This window comes from Hemicordylus capensis, chromosome 1, assembly GCF_027244095.1.
Source record: "Hemicordylus capensis ecotype Gifberg chromosome 1, rHemCap1.1.pri, whole genome shotgun sequence".
Taxonomy (NCBI): Eukaryota; Metazoa; Chordata; class Lepidosauria; order Squamata; family Cordylidae; genus Hemicordylus; species Hemicordylus capensis.
The window spans coordinates 15,676,829-15,704,646 of NC_069657.1; the positions used below are offsets into that span (position 1 = coordinate 15,676,829).

Genomic DNA, 27,818 nt, shown 5'->3' on the forward strand with positions numbered 1-27,818 from the left:
CAGTGAGGTCAATGGGTAAATGTGCACAGTTGCATCTTTGTGACAAAAGACTAATTGGACTTGGAATATTTGAACACAGATTCTCCAAAAACTTTGAAAGAACCTTTGCAGCACAGGCTACTCAGCTCCCATCACCAATGGCACTGTTTCCTTGCACAGGCGTCTTATGCAGTGTTGTAGACATCTCCTTTGAATATAGCGCAACTTCTTGGCCATTTTGGTCTTCACATAGTCCTGGATGGATGTAAGAAGAAGTTCTTGCAAGCATGCTTTGTTGATGTTTCCAGATCTTGAACAGTTTTTGACAAGGTGTAATAATCAGAGGGAAGGAATTGTGGTGATTTTTGAAAAGACTGTAAGCCCTTTTGGCATAGTATTATTAATTCTAAAGAATGCTGAAAGCCACTCTCAGCCTTTGAGGAAGAGTATAAATATAACAAACAAAAACAAACCGTTCTTCATATTTGGCTTTGACTTGACTTGGGCTTTTTCATACCTGGCTTTGACTTCATATTTGGCTGTGACGTCACATTTTTGTTAAGAATTCCACATTTTTCTTCCAAGTTGTAGAGTATATAGCTCAGTACAAAGTCACTCATTTTCAAGTGCTATTGAATGTGCATGGACATTTAGAACAATACGAACGAACTAGCTAGCATGTATGCACACACACATTTTTCCTTTGTGTCTTCCTCATCATAGAAGATGGATTTGGAGACTTAAACAGGAGCAGTCTGAAGGAACAACTTCTCACCTTTATCCCAGGTTTTTGTGCTCTGGCTGAGAAAGTATATGCCTACATCTGGAGGGGCTGTCCACAATGCCAAAGTGAAGACTCTGAAGGCAGTAGCATCAGTGATGGGGTCTGCCTAGCTTGTGCAGCAAAGATGCTTTGGAAATAATGAAATTTGATGTATGTCTCAGGTCTGGTGGATCTTTTGCCATAAAGATACTACACAAGTTTACTCATAAGTAGTCCTATTAATCTCAGTGGAATTTACCTGCTCCATTTGGGCTGTATGAGAGTATGTCTCCTGGGTGGTTTACTAACTTCTATATGTGTATTGTTTCCACTTGAAATAGACAGCTGGTAGCCAAAAGCTGGCACTGAGTTTGTGCACTATTATCCTGTGTTGCCAGAGCAGGCAGAATGATATTTAGGGTTTCTCATAGTGCCACAATTAAAGAATTGCCCTGTTCTTACTGGAGCACTGAAATAATTCCCAAGGGATGGTGGAGGAACAAGGCACTTAATTTTATTTATTTGTTTTATTTTATATATTTATATAGCGCCCAAAACTCGCGTCTCTGGGCGGTTTAATTGTATTTTGTGGTGTTTTATTGTAAAACATTAGAACATTAAAACAATTTTAAAATTTAAAAACAATGTTAAATTCTATAAGTCTAATTAAAAGCCTGGATGAATACTTAAGGCTTCTTCTGTGACAACCTAAGGGCCTCTTAGCTCAATGGGAATGATGTGGGCGCAGCAGTGGGCCCATCTTTCAGTGTTGGGTTAGGTGGAGGTTCTTACAGTTGTGGGGCACAGTTGGCCCAAGATGTCCTCTTAGCCATTGCCTGTGGTGCTATGCCCTAGTAAGTTGCATACAACCAGGTTGTAAGACGGAAAGGTTTTCTTGGTGGCAGCACAGTGGGTTGCGTTTGCTTCCATCTGGATACAGGCAGATGGAATAAGCAGCCTCTTCAGAGAGTGCACCGAGGAAATGAAGGCCCAAACTAGACACTGCATGGGAAGTTCATGAATGGGCATTTTTAAAATGTATAGCAGCTGCAGGACTTGCCAGTGCAGTGGAGGAACGGCAGGGATGTAGGGGCTGCTTAACCCTTTCCCTTTCCTTATTGGTGAAAAATCCAGTTGAGGAGGAGAGCTGGTCTTGTGGTAGTGTTCAGGAAGGGTCTCCTTTCCTAAGCAGGGTCCGTCCTGGTTTGCATAGGGATGGTCACATGACTGCATGTGAATGCTGTAAGATACTCCTCTTAGGGGAAGGAGCATAGCTCAGTAGAGGAGTATCTTCATGCTTTCATGCAGAAGGTCCCAGGTTCACCTCCTGACAGCATCTCCAGGTAGGGCTTGGGAACACTCTTGCCTGAAACCTCAGGGAGCCGCGGCCAGACAGCATAGACAACACTGAGCTAGATGGACCAATGTTCTGACTCTGTATAAGGCTGCTTCCTGTGTTCCTATGTATTGTTTGTCTGTGCAGCCTGGGATGAAGATTTTTAACAGGGCCAGCCCACATAGGAACATAGGAAGCTGCCATATACTGAGTCAGACCATTGGTCTATCTAGCTCAGTATTGTCGGCTTCTCCAAGGTTGCAAGCAGGAATCTCTCTTAGCCCCATCTTGGAGATGCTGCCAGGGAGGGAACTTAGAACCTTCTCCTCTTCCCAGAGCGACTCCATCCCCTGAGGGTAATATCTTACAGTGCTTACACTTCTAGTCTCCCATTCATGTGCAACCAGGGTGGACCCTGCTTAGCTAACGGGACAAGCCATGCTTGCTACCACAAGATCAGCTCTCTCCCCAATTGGATTTCTCACTAATAAGGAAAGGGAAAGGGTTAAGCAGCCCCTACATTCCTGCCATTCCTCGTCTTGTTGGACTACTACCACCATCACGCTCAGCCACAGTGTCCAATAATTAGGGATGATGGGAGTTGTAGTTGAACAACAGCTGAGGGGCTGAAGTTGTGCATTCCTGCCCTGTCCTCACTCCACAAAGCAGGTTTCCTCCCTGTAGGAGACTAGCTGATATTTCCCCACAGAGGTGGGCAAAGCAGCTGGGGAGGGGGTACATTTAGAGTGGAGGGGGCGGGCAGGCTATGTTGTAGTGGTAGAACACATGCTTTGAGTGCAGAAGGTCCCAGGTTTAATCCTTAGCATCTCCAGGTAAACTTGAAAGAGAGCCCTGCCTGAAACTCTGGAGAGTTGCTTCCAGTTACTGAAGACAATACAGGTCTAGATGGACCAGTGACCTGATTCTGTATAAGGCAGCTTCATACATCGTGGAAGGAAGGAAAAGGTTAGAAAGCTCACTCCCTGGCTCAGACCAGCAACCTGCTGCCGCTGCTTTTCATAAAAAATAAAATAAGAAGATTGATCCATGCTTCTTTCATGTCATGTCTAGCTTGGTCCTCAGAGCTGATTTTCTTTCAAGTGGTGTTTTACTGCAACTAGGTACATTGCTAAACACATGAATAATGGCTTGTGGTTCAAAAAACAGCAGCAGTGTAAAACATGTTCTGTCAGTGGAAAAAAAGAAAGCTTTCTTGTTAGACCCATGTTTAGAAAGGTAAAGGTCAAGATCAGAAATAACTTGACTCTTCTGTTGCAGATCCATGTTTATATATTCCTCGTTTTGCACACATGCTGGAGTTTGGAGATAAGAACCACGAGGTCTCCATGACTGCTCTAAGGCTGCTGCAGCAGATGAAGAGAGACTGGATGCACACAGGGCGGAGGCCATCGGGCCTTTGTGGAGCAGGTATCTCCGAGCTTGTATGCACTGTCCATTGTAAACCACCTGGAGATACTCTCCAGTGGGCGGAATAAAAATAAAATAGATAAATAAAATAGGAGCATAGGAAGCTGCCATATACCTAGTCAGACCATTGGTCTGTCTAGCTCAGTATTGTCTACACAGACTGGCAGCAGCTTCTCCGAGGTTGCAGGCAGGACAGGAGTCTCTCTCAGCCGTATCTGGAAATGCCAGGGAGGGAACCTGGAACCTTCTGCATGCAAGCAGGCAAGTGCTCTTCCCTGAGCGGCCCATCTCCCAAGGGGAATACGTTACAGTGCTCACACATGGTGTCCCCCATTCAAATGCCAACCAGGATGGACCATGCCTAGCAAAGGGGCAATTCCTGCTTGCTATCACAAGACCAGGTCGCCTCGCCATGAGCTCCAAATGCATGAGCCTCATACAGAGTCTGTCTTGGTTGCAGCCCCTCTGACCTCTGCCATTTTGTAAGTAAGAAGGGAATGCGTACAGTCACGTTTAGAATTTCATGTCTTTAGGTGAAGCCTTCATGCAGGAACCAGAAAAGCAACAACCCCCAAACAAGCTGAAGAGGCTTGGGCACAAACCCTAGGGTCTAATTTAGCTCCTGGCAGTGTTCCAGGATGCCACATATGCTTCTAGTGGGATTAATCAATGTCCTAGTATATTCTACAAGCAGAGAGCAAAAGCTCCCTGAAGGGCACCAAGCTAGAGGTCTTTGCAGAACATGAAATGAGATTATTACATAAGAGCATAAGAAGAGGCCTGCTGGATCAGACTAGGACAGTCCTGTCAGCAGTTTTCCAATAATGGCCAGGTAGATGCCCCTGGGAAGCTCGCAAGCAGGGCACTGAGGTGATGGCCTTTAATTCTGTAAGTTGCTTCAGTAGGACTGCAACATTTAGTCGATTCATCAGTCTGATTAATTAATATCTTCTTAGAAAGAGGCTTCTGATTAATCAGACAGCAGTTTTAAATTTTTTTTAAGAACTCCAGTTTTTTAATTTTTTTTAAAAAAGTTCAATTGTGTTGAGTTAAACATTATGCGAAGAACTACATTACAGGTGGACTTTGGTATCCACGGGGCTTCCGTTCTTCACAATTACTGTGGATAGTGGAACCGCAAATACTGGGTCTATGTGATCACAGGGGTTAGGTTCCCAGAGGCCCAAAAATCTTGCAGGAAGTTTTGTCAAAATCTTTTGGAAAATGGGCAAAAAGCACAAAATAAAGTGCCCTACCATGCCCCACGGGCCTCCAGCAGTCCAGCAACTGGGCAGAGTAAGCCTTTTGCCACCCCTGCTGCTGCAGCGAGGGTAGGGATGGAGGGAGAAAGCCCCGCTTTTTTCTCCTTAAAAGCCACCACTGTGCTGAGCGGGATAAGGTCAGCGAAGGTCACACAGTCATTTGGGAGGGAGGAGGGGAGATGGAAGCTCTCGCTGCCACCTCTGTCGTTCTGGGGACAGCGGAGGTGGCAGTGAGAGCTCCTTGCATCTCCCCTCCCTGCTCCCAAATGACTGCATGGCCTGTTGTTCTGGGCTTTTCTCCACATGCAGTCATTTGGGAGGGAGGAGGGGAGATGGAAGGAGCTCTCCCTCAGCGGCATTGCTAAAAGGGGGAACTTCCCCCTCACTACTTCCCTCCCTGCTCAAGCCGCTGCAGCCCTGTCGTCTGTTCAGCGTGTTAAAGGTGAAGGGGGGACTTTCCCCTCGCCCTCATCCCCACAGCCGCCACTGTGCAGCCTTCACTGACCTTAAGGAGAAAAAAGGGGGGCTTTCCCTTCGCCCCCAGAGAGGGGCAGCAAAACTTGAGGAGTGGCAAAATTTGCCATAGGCAAGTGCCTACTCTGCCTCTGCTTAAATCTGCCACTGCCAGCAATGCCGCCCAGCAGTTCAAATTTTGCCCTTATGCCGCAATTTTTCATGTAAAAATTGTTTTTCTTAAACCGAATGAGCCACAAAATGGTTTCCACACTCAAAATGGCAGCCAGAAATGAACTCCGAGCTCATTTCTGAACTACAACGCCCACCATCTCCAGCTACAATTTTTTGTGACTGGGGATGATGGGAGCGGTAGTTCAGCAACATCTAGAGTACCACAGGTTGGGAACCCCTGTGCTAGGCGATATAGCAATAATGCTGCTGAGCTTGGAAGGCAAGCCAATCCTACACTAGCCTAGATCCTGCACATATAGATGAACCCTCATAATCTAGGCTAGGGCTGCACAACGTCGGCCCTCCTGCTAAGGACAGGAATTTGTAGCAAAGGGATTGGCTGTTGGGAGCTTGAAGAGGGTGATTTCAAGCAGATAAGCTGTGAGTAGGGAGAGGGTTAATCACTCCAGATCTTTCTCCCAAAGTTGTTTTTTCCTAGGCAAAGCAGGCATTGGATTTTCCCCTGCCCCACATTTGCATGTAGCACGTAGTTTGGAGTTTTCCTTAATATCTAAGAGCCTATCATCAGTCCTAACCCTAATTCAAGCGAAAAAAATTGTATTGTGCATTTCCCAACTTGTTTTACTCTTTGGCTGACTTTTAATATCTTACTCCCAGCTGTGGTTGTCTTCCTCCCAGAGAGTAGAGGACAAATCCAGAATCGTAGGGAATATTATTTCTTTAATTCCATCGGTTATGGAAAATGGGCATCAAATTAGAATATACAAATTGTCTTTCAAATATACACAGCTATTTTTTAAAAACAACAACAACAAACCTTTCTCAAAAAGAATGGTTGAGGGTCTCTAAATCTTTACCCAAAAGTAACAAAAAATGTGAGTTCTTTTGTGAGGTTCCTATCAATGACAGTTTTGTTGCTTATGGAAATCAGGAAAGATTCAGAATGTGTATAAACGTCATTCAGATTCCTGGGGGAAAGTGAAGGGGTGTCCTGTCAGTGCACACTCTTGAGGGAAGGCCTGTAGCTCAGTGGTAGAGTGCATTTACTGTCCACTGAGGAACTGTCGGGGCTGAGCTGTGGCGGGCCGCTGCTCAGTGGTGCAAAGCTAGAAGCTGGGACCAGGAGAGTCAGGCAACTACTTGGGACGCAGGGACTAAACCAAGCAGACAGTCAGGAATCAAACAGGTAGCCAGAGGTCAGGAACATACTAGAAGTCAAGCTGAGCAGACAGGAATTGGGACAAACTGGTAGCTCAAGGTCAGGAACGCACCAAAGGTCAAACGGAGAGAACAGTTCAAGGAGGCCAGCAGGAAACAAATATACCAGAACAAGGAAATCTTGAAAGGGAGGCAAGGCCTCTTATCCTTCCTGCTATAGGGGGAGCCAATGGATGATCCCACAGGGCGGGGCTTGGCCGGTGCCTAAACATGATGCTATGCTTCCACAACATGCCTCAGATCAGGCAGATCATGACAGGATCCCAGGTTATATCCCCAGCATCTCTAGTTAGCTGGGAAAGACCCTTACCTGAGCATTTGAAGAGGCCCTACCAGTCAGAGGAGGCAATATTGGGCGAGATGGACCAGTGCTCTGACTTGGTATAAGGCAGCTTAATGGGTGTGCTTTGAGGTGGCCTTGGGTGGCTGTACCTGCTGTTTGCCCTAGCGATCCCAGCCATTGAGAATCAAGCCTGTTTGGCCTTCATAACCTCACCCCTTCATTCATATAGCCAGTTTGTGTTGTCAATGCCACAGCATCAAGTGCTCCCACACCATTCGCACCAACCAGGCCCTACTGGTTCCTAATTCTTAGGGCGAAGCCTATGCACTTTGCAGCAGTGCAGCAGCTCTTTCCCTAGCAGTATTTGTGCAAGGACGAGGCCAACTGAGAGCAAACATTTTTGAGGTGGTGTGTCCAAAAAGCACCACGTTGCATTTACAGAGCCTATTTTCACAAACTGGCATATTATTACTGAATGCAAAGTAAGTTTTCTAAAACTCCAGTTTAATCACTCTGTATTCAAGCCTAGAGCAAAACATAAATATTTTAAAATTAATATGAGAATTAGAATTTCAGATGGTGCTTCTGTGACTATGACTCACAGTATTTCTTTGCTTTCTTCGGCTAAACTTCCTTTTGATGTCGGCCTTTCCCTGTTTATGCTCCAGCCCTTCTAGTTGCAGCAAGAATGCATGACTTTCGGCGCACAGTGAAAGAAGTCATCCGGGTGGTTAAAGTTGGTGAGTCTACGCTAAGGAAAAGGTAGGTCAAGTTTGGCTTTGGTTTAATATTCAGAGCCATGCTGAGGATTAGCTTTTGCTGCATGGAGAACTGGATTATTTCCTTTTATAGAAAGGCCTCCTTTGCAAAGAAAATTCTGGTACTTTGCAGTAGTGGTATGTTCCGTACAACTTTCCCCTGAATCAAGGTGAACACTGGTGCATTGTGGGGTCAAGGCTCTGAGTGGCTATAGCAGGTTTTCCAGTGTAAGGTCTCTGAGGTCAGTTACTGGAACTGAAGCTAGATTTGGAAGCTGAATTGTTGCAGGATATTGGTTCTGCTCAGTTAACTAGGCTGGGGCAAATGGACAGATGCCCAGTGATTTATCCTAGGCATAGCCAATCCACATGGTCTGCCAGTGCTTGTCAGGGACTGATGATGCACACCCATGCTCTCATCTGGACAGTTGGAGGAAGCTGATTTGCCAAGGTTCCAGACCCACGCGATGAGGAACATAGGAACATAGGAAACTGCCATATACCGAGTCAGACCACTGGTCTATGTAGCTCAGTATTGTCTTCACAGACTGACAGTAGCTTCTGCAAGGTTGCAGGCAGGAGTTCCTCTCAGCCCTATCTTGGAGAAGCCAGGGAGGGAATTTGAAACCTTCTGCTCTTCCCAGAGCGGCTCCATCCCCTAAGGGGAATATCTTACAGTGCTCACAAATCAAGCCTCCCATTCATATGCAACCAGGATGGACCCTGCTTAGTTAAGGGGACAAGTTATGCTTGCTACTACAAGACCAGCTCTCCTCTCCAGTGAGGGTCGATGAGGCTCTTGGTTCAAGTCCCAGTATATTTTGACAGCATGTTCCGTTCTGTGTGTTCTTTCAAAAGGCGCCCCTTTTTGCAGGAATGAAGAACTATATAGAACAGTGATTCTCAAACTTGGGTCCTCAGGTGTTATTGGACTTCAACTCCCATAATCCCCAGCCTCAGTGGCCTTTGGTTGGGGATTATGGGAGTTGAAGTCCAATAACACCTGAGGACCTAAGTTTGAGAATCACTGATATAGAATGTTAATTTGGCAAACTAAGTTTTAAGGTTTGTTGAGTTTATGTTGGTTAAGAACCCCACTGTGTGCTGAACTGCTTCTGACTTTATTCCAAGTAATGTTAAGAGGGTTGCTTATGGTTCTGTCACAGAAGAGAAAATTAATGAGAACTTGTTGGATCCCATGCTAGCGCATGCGCACATTCAGGCTCTCCCATTCATTTCAATGCAGAGGGCAACTTCCGGAACAGCGCCCTTTTCAATATGCAGATCTTTCTGTTTCAGTGAAGTGATTGGGGTTGCCTTTCTGTAGCAGAAGCTCCAAATGTGCTTTGAAACCACCAAACCCCCAATAGCAACAACAGTATTGAATACTATTTAAAAATTAGGCAGCCTTGTCATAATTTACATAGAGATTAAGGCCAAGATTCAATTGCTTTACTAGTGATTCATTCAGTCTTATGTTGGCAGTAAAGATTAATAGAGCTTAGATTTGGATGTTATGGGCTTGTTTTAAGTAAAACTCATGGGACTTGTTTGCTTTTTGCAACTTCTAGCAAGGAAGTTGATTCTCTGCGTACTTTGCTGATGATGAAAAATGAAAAATTCCCTTTAAACCCAAGCATTTGAAATGTTTCTGTGTTTGATGTGAACCAGGGAGAAGCTTGCGTGGAAGAGTCAGCTTCATGAAATAACACAACTTTGTTGGTGGGCCTGTATAATACAGATATCCAGTAATGAACATTTTCCACATAACTTTCTGCATATTTAAATGTCAAAATATTCATATTTATATATATATATATATATATATATGTGTGTGTGTGTGTGTGTGTGTGTGTGTGTGTGTGTGTGTGTGTTTGTGCGCGTGCGTGCGCGCGCATTATATTTATATTTTCCCCATTGATAGTATTTTCATTTTTTCAAAGAGAAAATTCTAACATACACCATTTTACCAATTTCATTAACTAGGAATGCCAAAATTAAAGTCAGTAGGCTGAGTGCTAGAGATAATAGAGACCTTTTCATTGCCTCCCAAAAATAATTCAAGAAAAACGAATAACCAGTTGCAGGGTTATCTTTTTGAGTTTTTCTGTTGAATAGTTGTTGGCTCTGGAGGAGCATTTGCACTAGCAGAATCGTACAACTCACTCTTTCATTGGCAGCCCCCCGCCCCACCTTATGCATTGTTTCCAAGGTCCTCTAACACTTGAGATTGGCTTTTCGAGCGGCACTACGATTTGCAGCATGGAGGAAGGGGATAGAAAGCTCTAACCATGAGTACTTCAACTCTTTCTGCGTACAGGAGGACCTCAGTATTCTCAGGGGTTCTGTTCCATGATACAGCTGGATACGGCAACTGCAAATATTGAGGAATTAGGCCAATGGGGAATTGGGGGTTAGGTTTCCGGTTTGAAGAAAACAGTTAAAAAACAGTGGATGGGTGGGGGGATGTGGGGGGGGCTGCCTACCATCTTAGCTGCTCCCCCTGAGTTGTGCTGTGCCCCCAAATTGGCCAAAAATTGCCCCCCCTTTTTTAAATGGAGCAATTTTTCAGCTCCCAAACACAAAATGATGGCCAGAATTGACCACGGTCATTTTTGGCCACCCTCGACCCATGGATATGCAAGGTCGGTGTCCCCCCCACTTTTTCCGCGTATGCTGAGATCGGGGTTTTTTTTACGTGACCGTGAATCCTCGGATATCGAGGTCTGCCTGTACTGTATTGCCAAAGTGAAACTTGATGAAACCAATCCATCTTTAGATGATGATTTTGGAAATGTCAAATATATAAAGGAACTTTTTTCTTTATGTGAAGGACGTTCTGATAACAATGGCAACTTTAATAATATAGCTGCCCCATAACAAGTATGCTCTGGGTAACTCACTAAACAAAGTTAATAAACAACATACAAATTTAAACACACAAACATTGAAAGCAAAGCTTTAAAACATCATCACTTGTCAAACTTTAAAAAGCCTGGGTGAATAAAGGACCGTAATGTGAGCTGACCCTCACTGAGGTTGTTCCATAAACAGGGTGCCACCACAGAAAAGGCCCTCTCCCTCGGAGCCACCTGCTTCACTTTATGTGCAGAGGCATATGGAACAGGGCCTCCGAAGGAGACCTTAAAGTCTGAGTAAGGACATATGCGGAACGGCACTCTTTCAGGTAACCTGGTCTCAAGCTTTTTAGGGCTTTAAAGGTTAAAACCAGCACTTTGAATTGCTCCCGGAAGCAGACTGGGATCTAGTGCTGCTGACGAAGCATCAGCGTGATATGATCAAAATGCTCAGTCCCTGTTTTGGACCAATTGTAGTTTCTGAACTGTTTTCAAAGGCAGCTCCTCATACAATGTCAGTATGTTCATTGAACTATACTGAAAAGAGTGCAAGGGAGTTTGCATGAAAATCTCATACACTTATATATGTTTTTCATATTTGCAAGGATCTGTTATGTTAAAACTTGGAGACAGAGCGAGAACTGATCTCTGTTTGAGTGGGAGAATAAAATGTATGAATATGCAGTATTGATTAAATTAACTAATTATGTAAAGGTTAAGGCAGGCAGGCAACAAATTAATACCTTTTTGCAAATTTGGGCTTTATTTGTAACTTACTGGCAAAGTAAAGAGCATAGTTCAACAAATGTATCCCATTTAATTTAATTTACTGTAATTGTTGTGTATTTAAGGTTATTTTCTTATTTGCTTTATAGAGATGATTTTAACCAATAACAGTTTTTTAAAAGTCACTTACATGCTCCGTTAGTGTAGGTAAATAAATATTTGGCTTGATTTCTTGGCAAGTGGATATCGTATCTGCCTTTTGATCAATTAATTTATTAAATTTCAATTTGTTTTCATATTGCCTTTGAGATATCATGCCTTTGAGATATTGAAGAAAGTGTGAAATAGGTTGCAATTTAATCAATTAATAAGTTACTAGGGGGGAAAGAGACCATCTTTAATATTTTGTTTAGGAAGCATACCAGAAGTTAAAGAAGCTATTTTTTGAAGATCTTAGTGGTGATCCAGTATCCTTCACAACGTGGTCTTTGTGCCTGTGCAGTAGTCCCTGCAGAAGGATTTCAAGCTTCTCATTGTACTCTGGTGCTCTGCTTTTCACGCGCAGAGCACGCTCGGTATCCTTGGCAGCAGAGCACTTCCAATTCAGTTCCTTTCTGACCACCATTGTTGACAGTTCCCTTGGGTTCTTGCTCCTCATTCTTGGATCCTGAAAGGAAAATTACAGTTTGATTACACAATTATCTCTGACCTCGGACTGTTTTTCTGACAACACTCTGTCTCTCTCCTTATTTTCTTTGACCTTGGACTGTTTTGATCATTCTTTATTCCTAATTTACTCTAAAAAGACTTTCAAACACTGTTCATCCTGTCACAGGACTCTCCCCTCTTCTAGCAGGCACGACTTGTTTTAACTCTGCCTTGGGGAAGACCATAACATCCGGACTGGTAAAATTTGCTTGTCTTTTTCCAAGCAAACTTGAAAAAGTAGAGAATGGACTACCAGTGGAGAACCACCTCCATTGGTTGACCAAGCTGTTCGGTCACACTTAACATCCTCTTCACCAGAGATCATCGAGAAGGTTTCGCCAGCTCCACCGTCAACTCCGGCATCTACCTTGACATCAGTACTGACAAACTTTGTGCCTCCACCACCACTGGTCTCTGCTGGAGCTGGTTCTTCATTTATGCCAGTGACTCCACTGCTCTTGTCCGAAACTGCTCCACTCAAGCCACCACCTGCCACTCCAGCTACCCTCTCGACGTCAGTTCTTGGAGAGAACTTCCTGTCAACACCGTTGATGTCAAGGGAATATCTAGAGAACTCATGTTTTGGGTGGTATAAAAATGTGATAAATAATATATTATTCCAGGATATTGACTCTGTTTTGGCTTCACCAGTTACAACACCATCCGGCTCTACTTTTAAAGGTTTCTCACTTGATGGCCTCGATGTCAACAACGATAACAGCTCTGGTGTGTTGGAAATTTCAAGCACTCCATCCATGTCTCCATCTAGAGCAACTCCTCATTCCTCAATGTGGTCTCTGCCTTTTACATCAATGGGCTTCATTCAGGCTCCATATTGGACGTTAAGTGTGAAACAGGCTTTTCTGCCAGAGGAAAGGCAGGTCTCACTCCTGCATATGATCCAATCTTTCCGGTCCAGACCCACCCAGGAGGCTCAGTCCATCCAAAGCCTCTTGGGCCTGATGGCCCCACGATTCCGTGGTTTCCCCTCCTCTTGCGACTGTCTAAAGGCTGCCATCACTGCCTTCACCAACGTCCGAACCTCGTATGGCAGAACACCAGCAGGGTCTTTCATCACAGCCTCTGAACACTGAGCCTGGAGGGTGAGTTTTTAGACCAGATCTTGCTCCATGAGGGGAAAGCTTCCACCAGACATAACTACTCCGGTAAATGGAGAAGGTTTGTGAACGATGCGAATTCTAAGGGCTTCAAACCATCTACTGCCTCCATATTGCAAGTCCTACTATATTTGATCTCCTTGAAGAACTTGGGCCTTTCTAATTCATCTGTCAAGGTCCATATGTTGGCTCTCTCTGCAGCAAATACAGGTTGGGATGCTAAGACCATGTTCTCCCACCCTTACTGCAAGCATTTTCTCAAAGGGCTGAACAATCTCTATACACCAGAAAAAAAGTCAGTTGAATCTTGGAACCTCTCCCTTGTGCTCTCCACTCTTACGGAGACTCCTTTTGAACCGTTACCTACGGCCTCGCTTAAACTTCTCTCCTTAAAGACATCTTTCCTTTATTGCGATTACCACTGTAGGAGAGGAAGCAAACTGGTCTCTCTAAGAGGTGATGTTCCTTTTTTCTCTGTTCTTTCCAAATAAAGTTGTTATGCAGACTGACCCTGCTTTCCTACCTAAAGTCATCTCCGATTTCCATACTAATCAAGATATTACCCTCCCTACATTTTTCATGAACCTTGTCTTCACTCCGGAATGCTCTCAGTGTTCCCTAGATGTTCGGAGAGCACTCCTTTTCTACCTGGACAGGACCAAGGACTTTAGAAAACTCAACAGAATCTTTGTTACCTTTAAAGGCACAAACAGAGGCCAACCTATCTCCTGGCGAAGACTTTTGGAATGGCTGGTCCAATTGATCTCCAGCTGTTATGGCAAACAAGGCGTAACCACGCCCCCCTTGCCCCAGGCAGTATTAAAGCCCATTCCACCAGGGCTGTGACCATCTCTATTGCTCACCTGTCTGGCATTGGTTTTTCTGAGATTTGGAAAGCTGCTATCTGGTCTTCCAACTTACCTGTTGTCAAACATTCTGTGTTAGACATCTGATCTGCGCCCAAGGCTGGCTTTGGGTGCGCTGTGCTAAAGAAAGTTCTCTAACATACATGGAACTGAATTGCATTACCCTTCTCCTTTTGAAGAGCTCGCTAATCACCTTTGTTGTGAAGGATACTGGATCACCACTAAGACAAACAGGCTGCTTACCTGTAACCTTTGATCTTTTGGTGATCCATTGTCATTTACAACACCCACCCAGCCTCCCCGCTCTTCAGATGTACATAGCTTCCTCACATTAACGATTTTGAGAAATCCTCCTTCTATCAGTGGCCATAAGGAACTGAGCTGAAAGTGCTCTGACGCCAAGGATACCAAACACACAAAGGGCGGAGCCTCAGAGCACTAGGAGGACCTTGAAATCCTTCTGCGGGGACTATTGCACAGGTGCGCAAAGCCCACGTTGTGAATGATCCTGGACAGTGTCCCTCGCAGGGATGGGGAACCTTGGCACTCCAGCTGTTTTTGGACTACAACTCCCATAATCCCCAGCCACAGAGGCCAATAGCTAGGGATTATGGGAATTGTAGGCCAACATCTGCAGGAGTGCCAAGGTTCCCCATCCCTGCAAGGCATGTGCATGTGTGCGCGCTCACATGTTTTTTTCATGTCCGCTCAGTTAATTTTAGATTCCGCTCAAGTTGAATCAGGAAGGCCCCACTCTGAATGCATGTGCGCCACACACTGCCTTGATACTGCCACTCAGAACAAAATTCATTCCGCACACAGATGAAAAAAATTAGAGAGAACATTGATCCTGGATCACCAAAAGCTCAAAGGTTGCAGGTGAGGAACCTATCTTTATGTCCTTAATTCTCAGCTCCACTCATTAGTATTTACTGTTATTGATACTCAGTTTTTTACCTGCTAGTTTACAGCAGAATCCTTAGTATGTTTACTCAGAAGTGAGTTCCTTTGAGTCTAGTGGGATTGTCTCTCTAAGTGTGTTTAAGATTGCAGCTCTAATTAGCTAAAGGTCTTCTGTGGCTTTCTAATATCCAACATTTTGGCAATCCTTTCCTCATTGGTTTAACTGCTGCAGAATCTGAGATCTAGCATTGTGCATGCATAGGAGTGTGAATTCCAGACAACCACCATGCTGTTGCTTGAGTGGGGGAAAGGTGTGATTTTTGCCCATCTTCTGAAGCTCTGAAGCTCATTGTGGTTTATCAAAATATGTACCTTAGGGACATATTTTCTTATCATTCTCATTTTAAAAAAATAGGAAGATCTATTGGATTGCACCAAAGATCCACCTCATCCAACATCCTGCTTCCCACAGTAGCCAAGCAGATGCCTTCAAGAAGCCCACAAACAAGGTTTGAAGGCAATAGCCCTCTCCAACAGATGCTTCCCAGCAATCCCTACCCCCACTCCCTGCGGGCTTGGCCTCATGCACTTTGCTTCCTCTTGCTGCCCTCAGTTTGTTCTGCCCTTATCTTCTGGCCTGGACACACCACCCATCAGCATCTCTAGTTAGCAAGCTGGCAAAGCTCTTTTCCCTTTTTGTTCTCTTTTTGTGCTCTAAACAAGTGAGAGAAAGGAAACTATCCAGGCGGCATATATAAACTATCAGTGGCATATACTGCCTTTGAACATGGAGGTTCCATTTAACCACTATGGATAACTGCTGTCAATAGATCTGTCCTGTAAAGTCATCTAATCCCCATGATGAGCTTCAGAGCAAGTCTGGATTTCCTAGGAATGCAGTTTGAAAGCCACAGCTCTAGTTGATTACTTGTTAATTAATCAATTAACACTTTAGATCAGTCTACCACCTAGGTAGATTAAAAGCTTGCAGCCTTAGTGAATGGACACTTTGCACAATTTCTGAAAGATCTGGATGGATTATTGGTACGCAGCCTTCATTTTATTTGAGTGATGGCAAATGTGTAGTGGAAGCACATTCATTTGAGCAGTTGTTTAAAATGAAGGAGCGTAACTGCACAATTCGTGCTTTGAAATGTTTACTCAGGTCATGCACATCAACGAAATTGACAGTGTTATTTACTTTGACAAGGTAAACGTGACAGCTGAATTATTTTCAGGAGCTATAATTACAACTGTATTTATCACAAATCCATAAAACATGATTGATGTTTCTCAAATAACCCCACATTATATTGCATTTATCGCAGGCATATTAAAAACAAACCTGTTTGAGTGAGCCTACCTGAACCCAATGTAGTTTTATCCTTTCAAGAATTCAGATTCTTGAAATGTCATTAAATAGAAGTCGGCTGAATTAATAGGTATTTGTTTCACAGAACTTTATTTTAAAAAGAATAAACACACATGAGTGAGATCCTGCTTCTGATGAAACAGAAGGCCTATTCAGACATTGCTTTTCACCCCAGCTTCACTCCAGGGAGAGATGGCAGTGGGTCTCAGGCATGCCCCCCTCCTCCCCCCCCTCCCTTCCTAGCACAGTCTAGCCCAGGGTTTCTTAACCTTGCCCCCCCTCCCGATGTTGTTGGACTACAACTCCCATCATCCCCAGACATGGCCTTTGAGGCTGAGGATGATGGGAGTTGTAGTCTAACAACATCTGGGGGCCCAAGGTTAAGAAACGGCAACTCCCAGCATCCCCAGCTGCACTGGCCTTTGTCTGGTGATTGTAGTCAACAATATCTGGGAATCCCTGTTACAAGAAACACGGGTGGCTTCCAGAGCTGTGCTTCTAGGCCAGGTAACAGAGTGGTGGGTTGTGTGGCTGGGGGAGGGGGCAGGAGCAGTCATGGCAAGGGTCTGTGGGTAGGGCGGTGTGTGCCCATCTCTGCTCTTTCCAGGTAGGATGTGGAAAGCACAGCACTCTCTGCACAGGCCCAGAGTTGCATGTGCTCAGGGGCGTAACTATAATAGGGCAAGGAGAGACAGTTGTCTGGGGGCCAATGCCTTTCTCTAGTACAATTAAATGACTTGCATTGTCCACAATTTACAAAACCTTTGTACAGATGTTTTAGGATGATGTTCTGTTGTGCCACCTAGGAGAGATATTTTATATATATACATTTTACTATGCTTTTTGTTACCACTATTCAGCTTCACTTAAGATTTCTTTACTTCATGAGCTGAGCTTCAGTGAGTGGGGTGGGTTTAAAATCTTGTCTCTGGGCCTACTCCAACCTTGCTACGCCCCTTCATGTGCTTGTTTAAACACCACATCCCCAGCCTTCCAATCGAAAAGGCGCCTTTTAAAAACTGCTTATACAATTGAGGGGCCGCTTATACAATTATATGCTGTGGGACGGTCAAGAGAGACACCGGGAAATGTTAAAGCCTCTCCCTACCTCTCTGTTGATGCTCCTGCCGCTAACAGGGTTAAAGTAATGTAACCTTGCTGCCCTTGGGGTTAAATTACTGTATCTTGAAATATTTATATACTGAAGTTTAAGTTCAAAGCTGGTTCAAATACCAAAAACTATAATTTAAAAATTATAGTTTTAAAACTCAACACTGTAATATTAACATATTAACAGTCACAGCAATCAACCAAAAGCTGGGCAGGGTGGAGTGGGGTGGGGAGAGGAGGCCTGCCTTAACTGTGTTGTATCTCAAGGGGTGAAGTCGGCTTCTGTAGCAGTATCTTCTCTCAGATAGTTGAAGCCTCTGCTTGAGCTTGCTGTCACAGCTGATGGTTAGGGAAGTATTGCTGGCGTTGTTTCCGAAGCCGAACGGATCTCATTCTACTGATGAGAGACGGTGGGGGGAGATTATTCCAGCCACTCTTGTGCTTCTCCCAGGCTTAAAAGAAGTTCTACCCACTGGAAAGCTGGGCCAATAAATGCAGTGGATGAGTCACAACTCCAGGCTGATCCAGGCACAGATGAAAGTGTTGAAAATTGTGAGCAACAGAAGGGGCAGTACGAAGGCAACCAAGATGATCAGGGGCCTGGAGCATCTTCCTGACGAGGCAAGACCACAGCATCTGGGGGCTTCTTCTTCTTCTTCTTCTTTCTTCTTCTTCTTCTTCTTCTTCTTCTTATTACATTTATATCCCGCTCTTCCTCCAAGGAGCCCAGAGCGGTGTACTACTACTTGAGTTTCACAACAACCCTGTGAAGTAGGTTAGGCTGAGAGAGAAGTGACCGGCCCAGAGTCACCCAGCTAGTTTCATGGCTGAATGGGGATTTGAACTCGGGTCTCCCCGGTCCTAGTCCAGCACTCTAACCACTACACCATGCTGGCTCATGGAGGACAGGAGACTACGTGGAGACGTGATAGAGGTGTATAAAATGATGCATGGAGTAGAGAGAGTGGGTATTTTTCTCCCTCCCTCACAACATTAGTATCATGGGTCAACCTTTTAAACTGATGACCAGAAAATTTAGGACCAAGAAAGTACTTTTTCACACAGCACATAATTGAGCTATGGAATTCTCTGCCACGAGATGTGGTGATGGCCACTAGCTTGGATGGCTTTAAATGGGGTTTAGACAAATTTATGGAGGACAGGTCTAGCAATGGCTACTAATCTGGTGGCTCTAGGCCACCTCCAGCCTCAGAAGCAAGATGCCTCGAAATACCAATTGCAGGGGAGCAATAGCGTAAGAAAATGTTCTTACGTTCTTAGGAGGCTATAGTCCATGACTAAATGGAAGTAGTCTGTGTAAGCGGCCCCATGTGCATGTCGTGGCTCTGTAGGAACAGAGACTCCAGCATGGGGCTCATAATTCAGCTTGCAGAGGGCCAAACTACGTGAGAAACAGAGTCTCATGCAGTACTAACAGCGTACTACAGGGTAGTACTAATGGAATACTCTTACTACAGAGTAGTAGTAGTAATACTAGTACTACTGCAAATATTTCTATATCACTTTTCAGCAAAAGTTCTCAAAGCAGTTTACATAGAAAAATGAATAAATAAGATAGTTCCCTGACCCTGTCCTCAAAGCGCTCACAATCTAAAAAGAAACATAAGGTAGACACTAGCAACAACCACTGGAGGGATGCTGTGCTGGGGCTGAAAAGGAACATTTGCTCTCCCACTGCAAAGGGGGTCTGTAGGGAGATCTGTAGTTGGATTTCCTGTTCTCCCCCCCCCCCTTTATGATCTATAGAAGCCATGCAGGGGGATGATGGGAGAGCTCTGGATTGGGACAGAGGCACTGGAGGCTAACTTTTAACCCATGTGCAGTTTCCAGAGAAATATCCCCGCTTCTTCAGTGCAGTGATCCTGGTCTGGATCATCCCCTCCTCCACATGGCTTATTGGCCAAAATGGAAAGAGATCCAAATACAGATCTCTAGTCTTGTTTAGCTTGGCCCTTTTAAGAATCGGAGCTTCTTTAATAAAATAAAATAACATAACATAGTCTAGTCCTTATGGCTTCAAAGATATGCTTTCAAGTATGCTTGTGGCAGTGCCTGCTGAAATTTCAGAAGCTAGAGGAGTTGCTGGATAAAATTCCCTGTGGCCTGGGTGTGTGTGTGTGTGTCATTGCCCTTCGTAACTCTTTGTCCCTTCCTGGGGCTAGCAAAACCAGAATAAATGGTATGTCTGTTTGTTTAACTGATGATGGTGTGTTATACCGAAACACATTTAATGTCATTTCATTTCATTTCATCTCTGTATACCATCTTTAATTTGTGTGTGTGCAATAAAGGTCTTTTGTTAAGAGTTATTATGCGCACTGCATAGCTGACATATCAATTTATACAGAATAAATGAAACAAAATAAGACAAATTGTTAAAATAGGTCCCATTTTAATATGTTATACGGAATTCAGTTTTGTTTTGTGTGCAAAATTTGGATTGCCTAGGCAGAAATTTTTAATTTTTAAATCAGTTAATATGGGAGATCTATGTTAACTATAGATTACATATTAACTTTATCAGTTAATAGAGGAGATCTGCATAAAAGCCTCCATTTTTCAAATGTTTGCCTTTTCTTAGTCTTAGACATCTTACAGCAGCTAGCTTTCTGCAGAGAACGTAGTGCTAAACGTCAAGCAGGGGGAATGACACCTTCAGCTAGTATGGTGGCAAGGATAGTAGCAGCTAGTGAGTGCCACTCCGGCGGTGGGGCTGTGGTGGTGAGGCTGGGGGAGTGCTTTAAATGGCAGTGAACCTACCTGCTGCCAGTACCTGGAGTGCTTTATGTAGTGGAGTGGGCCCACCCCAGCAGCCTTCAGGGAGACTGCCCCACCCCTGCTGGGCACATGCTCTGCATGTGTGGAGGCCAACTGAGTAGGGGGAGTGGGGCAACCTCCCCCAGGATGCTGGGGTGGGTAAAGCATACTGGATACCGGTGGCAAGTTCACCACTGTTTAAAGTTGCACACACACACACACCCCGGAGTAGCGGTCACCAGCTACTTCTGGGCAAGGAGTCAGGGATGAGTAAGTGTATGCTTGGCAGTTGCTGCCTTCACTGTGGCACCTGTCCAGATCCTGCTAGGATCTTGGATACAGTAATATACTTGGATAGGATGTTGGATCTTACTAGCACTGGAATATCTTTATATGCAACAGGTGTGTCTCCATGGTGCCTGCGTACCCTGAATGTGGTAGCATTTCTCACTTCATTGCTTAGGAGGCAGAGTGCAATTATGCTCTTTAGCATATTCTTGAGTGTTTTAGCATAAATAGTTGCTGGTAGTGGTCTGTAATATATGCAGGGCGTGTGCTCTTCCATAGACCAGAATTGGAGTGCCAGTTGATATAAACGCGATCGCTGGAACTTTACACAGTCAGCTTGTACTGGCAGATTTTGAAGAGAGCATGTTTCACACGCAGCACCTGCAATTCCCCTCCCCTGGCATTTTGGTGAGAATGATGAGAGGTTAGAACATATGAAAAGCCTTGTTGGATCAGGCTCAAGGCCTAACTAGTCCAGCACCCTGTTTCCTACAGAGGTCTACCAGATGCCTCTGGGAAACCCAGAACCAGGAGAAGAAGGCATGCCCTCTCTCCTGCCATTGCTCCCCTGCAACTGGTATTTGGAGGCATGTAGCCATCAGGACTAGTAGCCATTGATAGACTTATCCTCCGTGAATTTGTCTAATGTTCCCCAGCCTTCCTCCACAGCTTAAGTCTTGGTAACAGGGAACTTATATTCCCTGTTTTTTTAAAAAAATCTTTTTGTTTTACTGTGCAGTTGTTTTAATCTCTCATAGGATGTTTTAGTTGTATTTGTGGCATGTCCGCCTTTGTAAGCTGCCTTGGGAGGCCTCTGCCCTGAGCATAAAAGGTGGGGGTGAAAGTCTCTTATATTGCTGAGCTGTGCTTGGAAGCACATCATGGCTACAGAGAAGATGCTGCATTTGGCCCAGCTCCAGCCTGGGTTGGGGCTACTGTCTTGATGATGGGCTATTGAGGGAATCAAGGGAGGAGAGGTGGTTTTGTGGTAGCAAGCATGAATTGTCCTCTTTGCTAAGCAGGGTCTGCTCTAGTTTGCATTTGAATGGGAGACTACATGTGAGCACTGCAAGATATTCCCCTTGGGGCCATGCAGAAGGTTCCAAGTTCTCTCCCAGATATTTCCAGATAGGGCTGGGAGAGACTCGTGCCTGCAACCAGTCAGTATAGAAAGACAGTACTGAGGTAGATGGACCAGTGGTCTGACTTGGTAGAAGGCAGCTTCCTATGTTTCTATTCTGCGCTCCTTGGCAGTTCAGCACCAAAACAAGCCCTAGCCACCTCTGTCAGAGGGGAAGTCTGAGAACCTCAGTGGCTCATTCTCCAGGCAATCCACTCCTCCTCCCCACAGAGCCAAGTTACTTGGAGAGGAGCTCAGGGATCGTCCCCACAGTTACCCAGGTGCACCTTCTGTAACTGCAAGAATGATCACTGTCCACCTCTTCAGCTCTAAATTTGGAGCTGGGGAGGGGAACAGAGGTTTATCCCTGATGGTGCATGGAGACACAACACAATGTTGGGAACAAGGGGAGGGGCAGCATTCTGGCATCTGCAAGTTTTGGCTTGGCTACCGTGCCTTCAAGAGTAGAACAGTGGAGGAATCCTATTACTTTCCCATGCCAAATTCTGAGATTTGTCACAGGCATTGCATTAAGGGGAGCAGGCAAGATGAGGGAAGGTTATATTAATCACTGGAGGAAAACGCGCAAAATGTCAGCGGTTAGTGGATATGTGTCAGTCAAGATGGATTTTGAATCAGCTGTCAAGCAGATGGCTGAGTAGAGAATTTGGGTTGTTACCAAAAGGAAAAGAATGTTTGTTATGAATGGGAGTGCATTACTTTATTTGGTATCTAGCTACGAATTTCATTGGAGGTGCACCAAGTATTGCTTTGCTAAATTGAGTAGTGCCCTGAAATACATATTAAAATCATTTAAAACTCTTATCATTGATTGAATCGCAAGCATCGTGCCAGTACAGTAGGCAAAGATCCAGTTTGGGGTATCTTCCTGATTTCTTCCAGCATGTTAGCTTGATCAAGCTGTTTGTTTTCATTCAACGGAGAAAGTGCCACTTTTCCCATGGAATTTCCTTCGGAACGAGCCTTAACATTTCAACAAACTGTTTACTACTAAGACATGAAAGTACTGAAGTCTACCAGCAAATGCTTCATTTTCACACACCGCTTAAGCAGTTGTCAGCATCGCTGTCACTTGAGAGTTGCAACCACAAAGTCAGTACAAAAACAATGATACAGATTTTGTTGTTTTTCTTCCTTTTGCCCTTAGACTAGCATTGGTGAATAGATGAGGCTATGGAAATGTGAGTCCACACAGATTCCTTTGACATAGCCTGCGTCACTGTAAGCAGAGCACCAGATTTCAAGTTATGTTGGTCTAATTTTGGCAGAATGATGACTGCTTTTGCTAGCATTAGGAAGTGATTTGTCTTCTGAGTCAAAATCTTCAGAATGTCCTTGAATTTATGTCAAATCATACTTACTTTTACTTCTGCAAATACAGCCAACAACAAGTTTTCTTAGCTAGCAAATGTCCTCTTGATAAAAAAAAAGAATAAGGTGGCACCTTTTAGACTAACTAATATTTTAATGCATGAGCTTTCGTGGGTTTTCACTCACTTCCTCAGATGCAAGGTGAAAGCAAGGATGGTTAGTCACAGGCAGGTAACACGGCATATCACATTTATTTTTTACTAAATTTCTCTTGTGATAGATGGCATGTGTGTAGATTGGGTAGGGGAGAGGTGCTTGTATTACAAGGACTCCCAGCATTGTATTATAAAGACTCCTGGGAGGTGCAGTGCGTTTCTGCTTCCATTGCACCCCTCTGTAGCATCCCTGTTGGTAGGGTCTGGCCCACCATTTTGTTTAACCTGGAATCTCCTCTGCATGATGCTATGTCCCCTGCTAACTTGGCAAAGAGGCACCTTTTAATGTGGTGATTCTCTTTATTTAGCAGGGGGAGAGTTACTGGCCCTATCCACCCCCAGCACAGTACCTCCAGTGACTGTTGCTGGTGTCGATCTGATGTTGCTTTTTAGATTGTGAGCCCTTTGGGGACAGGGATCCATCTTATTTATTTGTTATTTTTCTGTGTAAACCGCCCTGAGCCATTTTTGGAAGGCCGGTATAGAAATCGAATAAATACGGTAGTAATAATAATACCATGTTGTTCAGAGATCGGTTCTGGGTGTGTTTGTTTTTTAAAAGGGGAGGGGGTGTCTGGCAGACCCTGGGAGGAATTGCTGCTGCCGCCACTACAAAAATGAGGTGAAAATGAAAGGGTGAGTAGGTTCTCCCCCTTTTCCAAATCTGGCCTAACATTCTGCTAGGAGAACTTTAGTCTCAGCCTTAATTAAATGTAAGCATGTAGACTGTAAGAAAAATACAAAATGAACATGGATGTAAGAGCAGGTTGGCTGGCAACTAGAGGGCTGAGAATCATCAGGCAGTGCTGGGCTGGTGTCAGTGGCAAGTTAGGCATCAATCTGCTTGCCAAGAGGGCTTCTTATTGACATGGCAGTGCCACTGTACGGACTGGCCAGACTGACTCCTCTTCACCACCAGTTGCTCGCTCACATTGTAATGGGGAGGCTTGGGAAATGAGTGCAGCAGCCAAATTCAATGTAGTGTAGGTCAGTGCTTCATGCACTCTCATGTGCCTCCCCCCCCACACACACACACACTGTTCCCCCAGCACGCTCACAAGTTTTTGGATGTCTGCTCAGTTCATTTTAGATCCTGCTCAGGTTGAATCAGGAAGGCCCCATTCTGAATGCACGTGCGCACACACTGTCTTGATACCGCTGCCCAGAACAAAACTCATTCTGCACAGAGATGAAAAAAATTAGAGGGACCACTGCCCCCCCAGCCTTCCTCTATCCACCACAGATGCACATGCAACAGCAATAGCAATAGCAATAGCACTTACATTTATATACCGCTCTATAGCCGGAGCTCTCTAAGCGGTTTACAATGATTTAGCATATTGCCCCCAACATTCTGGGTACTCATTTTACCGACCTCGGAAGGATGGAAGGCTGAGTCAACCTTGAGCCCCTGGTCAGGATCGAACTTGTAACCTTCTGGTTACAGGGCGGCAGTTTTACCACTGCGCCACCAGGGGCTCTATTACAGAGAACTACATACATTCTGTGTGTGCAAAATGAGCTACATAAATGGAGATGGGAAAGTCTGATGGGGGAAAGGAAAAGGCCTCTCTTGTCCAGAGTGCCCAGACCTCCGCAAACCAACTGGGTCCCTTTTTCATGGCTAGATAAGAACCTTAATACCGAGGCTCTTGGTTTTTCTTGAGAAACCAGTTCTCTAATTACACTGAAGAATTAAAACTACAGGATGAAGCATGAAACTTGCAACAAGTGAAATTGGAGGAGGGCTGTAGTTGCAGCATATATTTATCCTGCAGAGGCAGTTTGTATGGTATATAGATGGTGCCAGTAACCAGGTATAGTAGTTATTCCCTGTGGCAAATGTTTACTCCTTTTGGCATAGGGAGCTGGTGTCATGAAGTGACTATGAGTGTGAGGTCTGAGCCAGGAAGTCAAATCACTCTTTGGCTACAAACGTAGACGGTCTTTGAAAAGCTATCATTTTTTTCAGTGTCAGTTCTGTGCCAGTAACAATACGGAGGCCATAAAAATGGCCTACTTTACTGGGCTATTGTAACATTTGGTGAGAGTACATAAAGTGCTTTGGACACTTGAAATGGGATGTAGAAACATTAGCTACGGCGGCATTAACTGTGTAATGTATACAGCCTTCATTGCACGTGAAGTAGGCGGGGGGGGGAATACTTACGTAAGCAGTGTGGTTAAAAACCGTAAGGATGACTGGAATTGGGTATCTCTGTGGATTATTTCTTGCATTGTCTTTATTGGCTAGTGTGAGGACTTGGTTGCAGCTGGCCCTCAGTCTAACCATCCGCTGCCACCCAGAAGACTATTAAACCTGTGTGACTGCTTAGGCTTTTAGTCACTAAAAACAAGAACAGGTTTACTTGTGATAAAAATATTTCAAAAATGCAAAATAAACCCAGTACAGGAACAGTAGACGAAAGAGTAGGTTGGCAAGAGTACAAAAATTACAAAACACAACCAAGCAAACCTGCTAGCCTTCTGTCACAAGGCCTAGCAGGCTTCAGAAAGACCAGCTCCCTCACTGCTAACTTTCCTAGCAGTTTCAGCCCGATCTGAAACTCGGCAGGGGCCGAGGCCGGGTAGACCGGGCCTCCGGCGTCGGGGAGACGTGAAGCTCGCGCGCCGCGTGCGCAGAAGGCTTGTTGGAGCCTTTTGCATTGAGGAGCAGTAAGGAGCATTTCTACAGTATTTCTACATTTCATTTCAAGGAGCATTTCTACAGGAGCATTTCTACAGTAAATACGAGCGCTGGAGGGGGACAAGTGGCAGGAGGTGTAAGTAAACCCTCCCCGCCCTTAAAGGAACCCCCTCCACAGTGCAGCTGTGCGGTTCCGTGCACACCCCTACTCTGCAGCGGACAACTTTTACCTCAGAGCTACTTGTCAGAAGTAGCAACATTTTTAACGCTTACAGGGCTTGGAGTGGATACAGAACAAAGCAAGTTTAAAAAACAACGCGACACCACAAACCATAAAACAAAGTGGGAATGGGTCATTCCGTCACAGCTAGAATGGTCTAACAGCCAAACTAGGCATAATTGGAATTCCCCATCTTTCCCCTCCCACCTCAAAAAGCAGCCATGGGGGCCCCAGTTTAAATAGGAGCCATGGAGAGTGTGTGTGTGTGTGTGTGAGAGAGAGAGAGGGTGGTGGTGGTGGTGGTGGTCAACCCTTTGCCCTCAGATTGATTTCCTGACTTATTATTTATTATTTCTTTATTAAATTAAATTTATTTATTAAATTTATACCCTGCCCAAACTTACGTCTCTGGGCGGCTAACAACAGTTAAAACACATATTATTAGCTGCAGAGTGGGGAACATAAGGCACAAAATAGTGCCCACAGAATTCCAATTATGCCTAGATTGTCTGTTAGACAATAATAGCTGTGAAGAAATGACCCATTCCCACTTTGTTTTATGGTTTATAAGTAAAAGTAAGGTTTTCCCCTTTCGGGGTCGGGAGGAAGTTTAGAACAGGGCCCTGGCAGTGGCACACCTAGCTGATTTTGGCATGCGGGGCACTGATGCTGCCACCACAAGGCCCTCTGCCACCACCACTGCCGTGAGGCTTCTCCTCGCTGCGGGGCTCAGCCACGCCAAACCACGGCTTTGAGGCAGTTGGGCCTGTCTGTCCAGCCCAGCGGCCCTCGGAAACCACGAGGAGCTCCTGTGCAGTTCAATTAGATCGCCGCAAGCCCATGACTCGGCTCAGTGGCAGAGCAGGTACAGGTGGTGGCAGGAGCCCCCCCAGTCCTTGGAGCCCCCACCTGCCGACCTTGGAGGCTATGGACCAGGGCCCCAAGGTTTGGGGGTAAGAACGCCTCTACGCCTTGGTATGGTAGCAAAGGCTTAGACACCCTGCCTTCTTCTGCATCATGGCCCTAATCCAAAGCAGGTCCTCTGTGGCTGCTTTTGGAGACAGAAACAAGAAGTGTTTCCTATGTTCCTAAGTGCGGGTGGTGGCGGGGCTCCAATCATGAAACTCCACTGTCGTATCTAGTGGCGCTAAGTTTCTCCCAGATGTGTGTCTGTTTAAAAAAAGACTCAGAGTAGTTTGCAGACTTTGGTTAGATTACATTGCACATTCACTGCCAAACTTCTCAAGTTAAAGAGTATCGGGTTGCAGAGCTGGGAAAGACCTCCGCTTTAAACCCGGGAGGCCTGCTGCCTGTGCAGAGCTGGATGATTTAACATGGGTTCGAACTCACTCACTTGCAATATAAGGATATAGAATGAGTTTTTTAGGCAAATGTCAAACTTGTCTGCATATGAGTCATCAGCTTGTGCAAGATTGGGTTATCTTAAAACAGGTGCAAGATTGGGTTGTCTTAAAATAACAGTGGCTCCGTTCTTTACTAGATTTTTGTTATGGAGGAACTGGCTATGGAGTGAGATTAGTTTATAGCAAGCCTTGATAAACTGATCTAGGGGCCAGACAATGGACACTTCACAAAATTACCAGATTTAGTGAAGGACATTGTGGAGGGGGAGGGTAAATGGTCTCTTTATGCCCACAATAGCCCCTGGTGGTGCAGTGGTAAAACTGCCGCCCTGTAACCAGTAGGTTACAAGTTCGATCCTGACCAGGGGCTCAAGGTTGACTCAGCCTTCCATCCTTCTGAGGTCGGTAAAATGAGTACCCAGAATGTTGGGGGCAATATGCTAAAATCATTGTAAACCGCTTAGAGAGCTCCGGCTATAGAGCGGTATATAAATGTAAGTGCTATTGCTATTGCTATT

The 27,818-nt window shown here is 44.9% G+C and overlaps 1 protein-coding gene across 5 annotated transcripts in view; it reads left to right on the forward strand.

Annotated features, from left to right (window-relative positions):
• Positions 1–27,818, forward strand: part of BRF1 (BRF1 RNA polymerase III transcription initiation factor subunit) — a 310,658-nt gene that overhangs the window by 133,408 nt on the left and 149,432 nt on the right. For all 5 annotated transcript variants that reach the window (XR_008307877.1, XM_053252511.1, XM_053252521.1 and 2 more), the window contains 2 exons: positions 3,357–3,506; positions 7,586–7,679. Coding sequence is in view for 4 of the 5 variants with exons in the window: in XM_053252511.1 (XP_053108486.1) it covers positions 3,357–3,506; positions 7,586–7,679 (244 nt within the window). In the remaining variant the exon portion in view is untranslated. The remainder of the gene's footprint in view (positions 1–3,356; positions 3,507–7,585; positions 7,680–27,818) is intronic.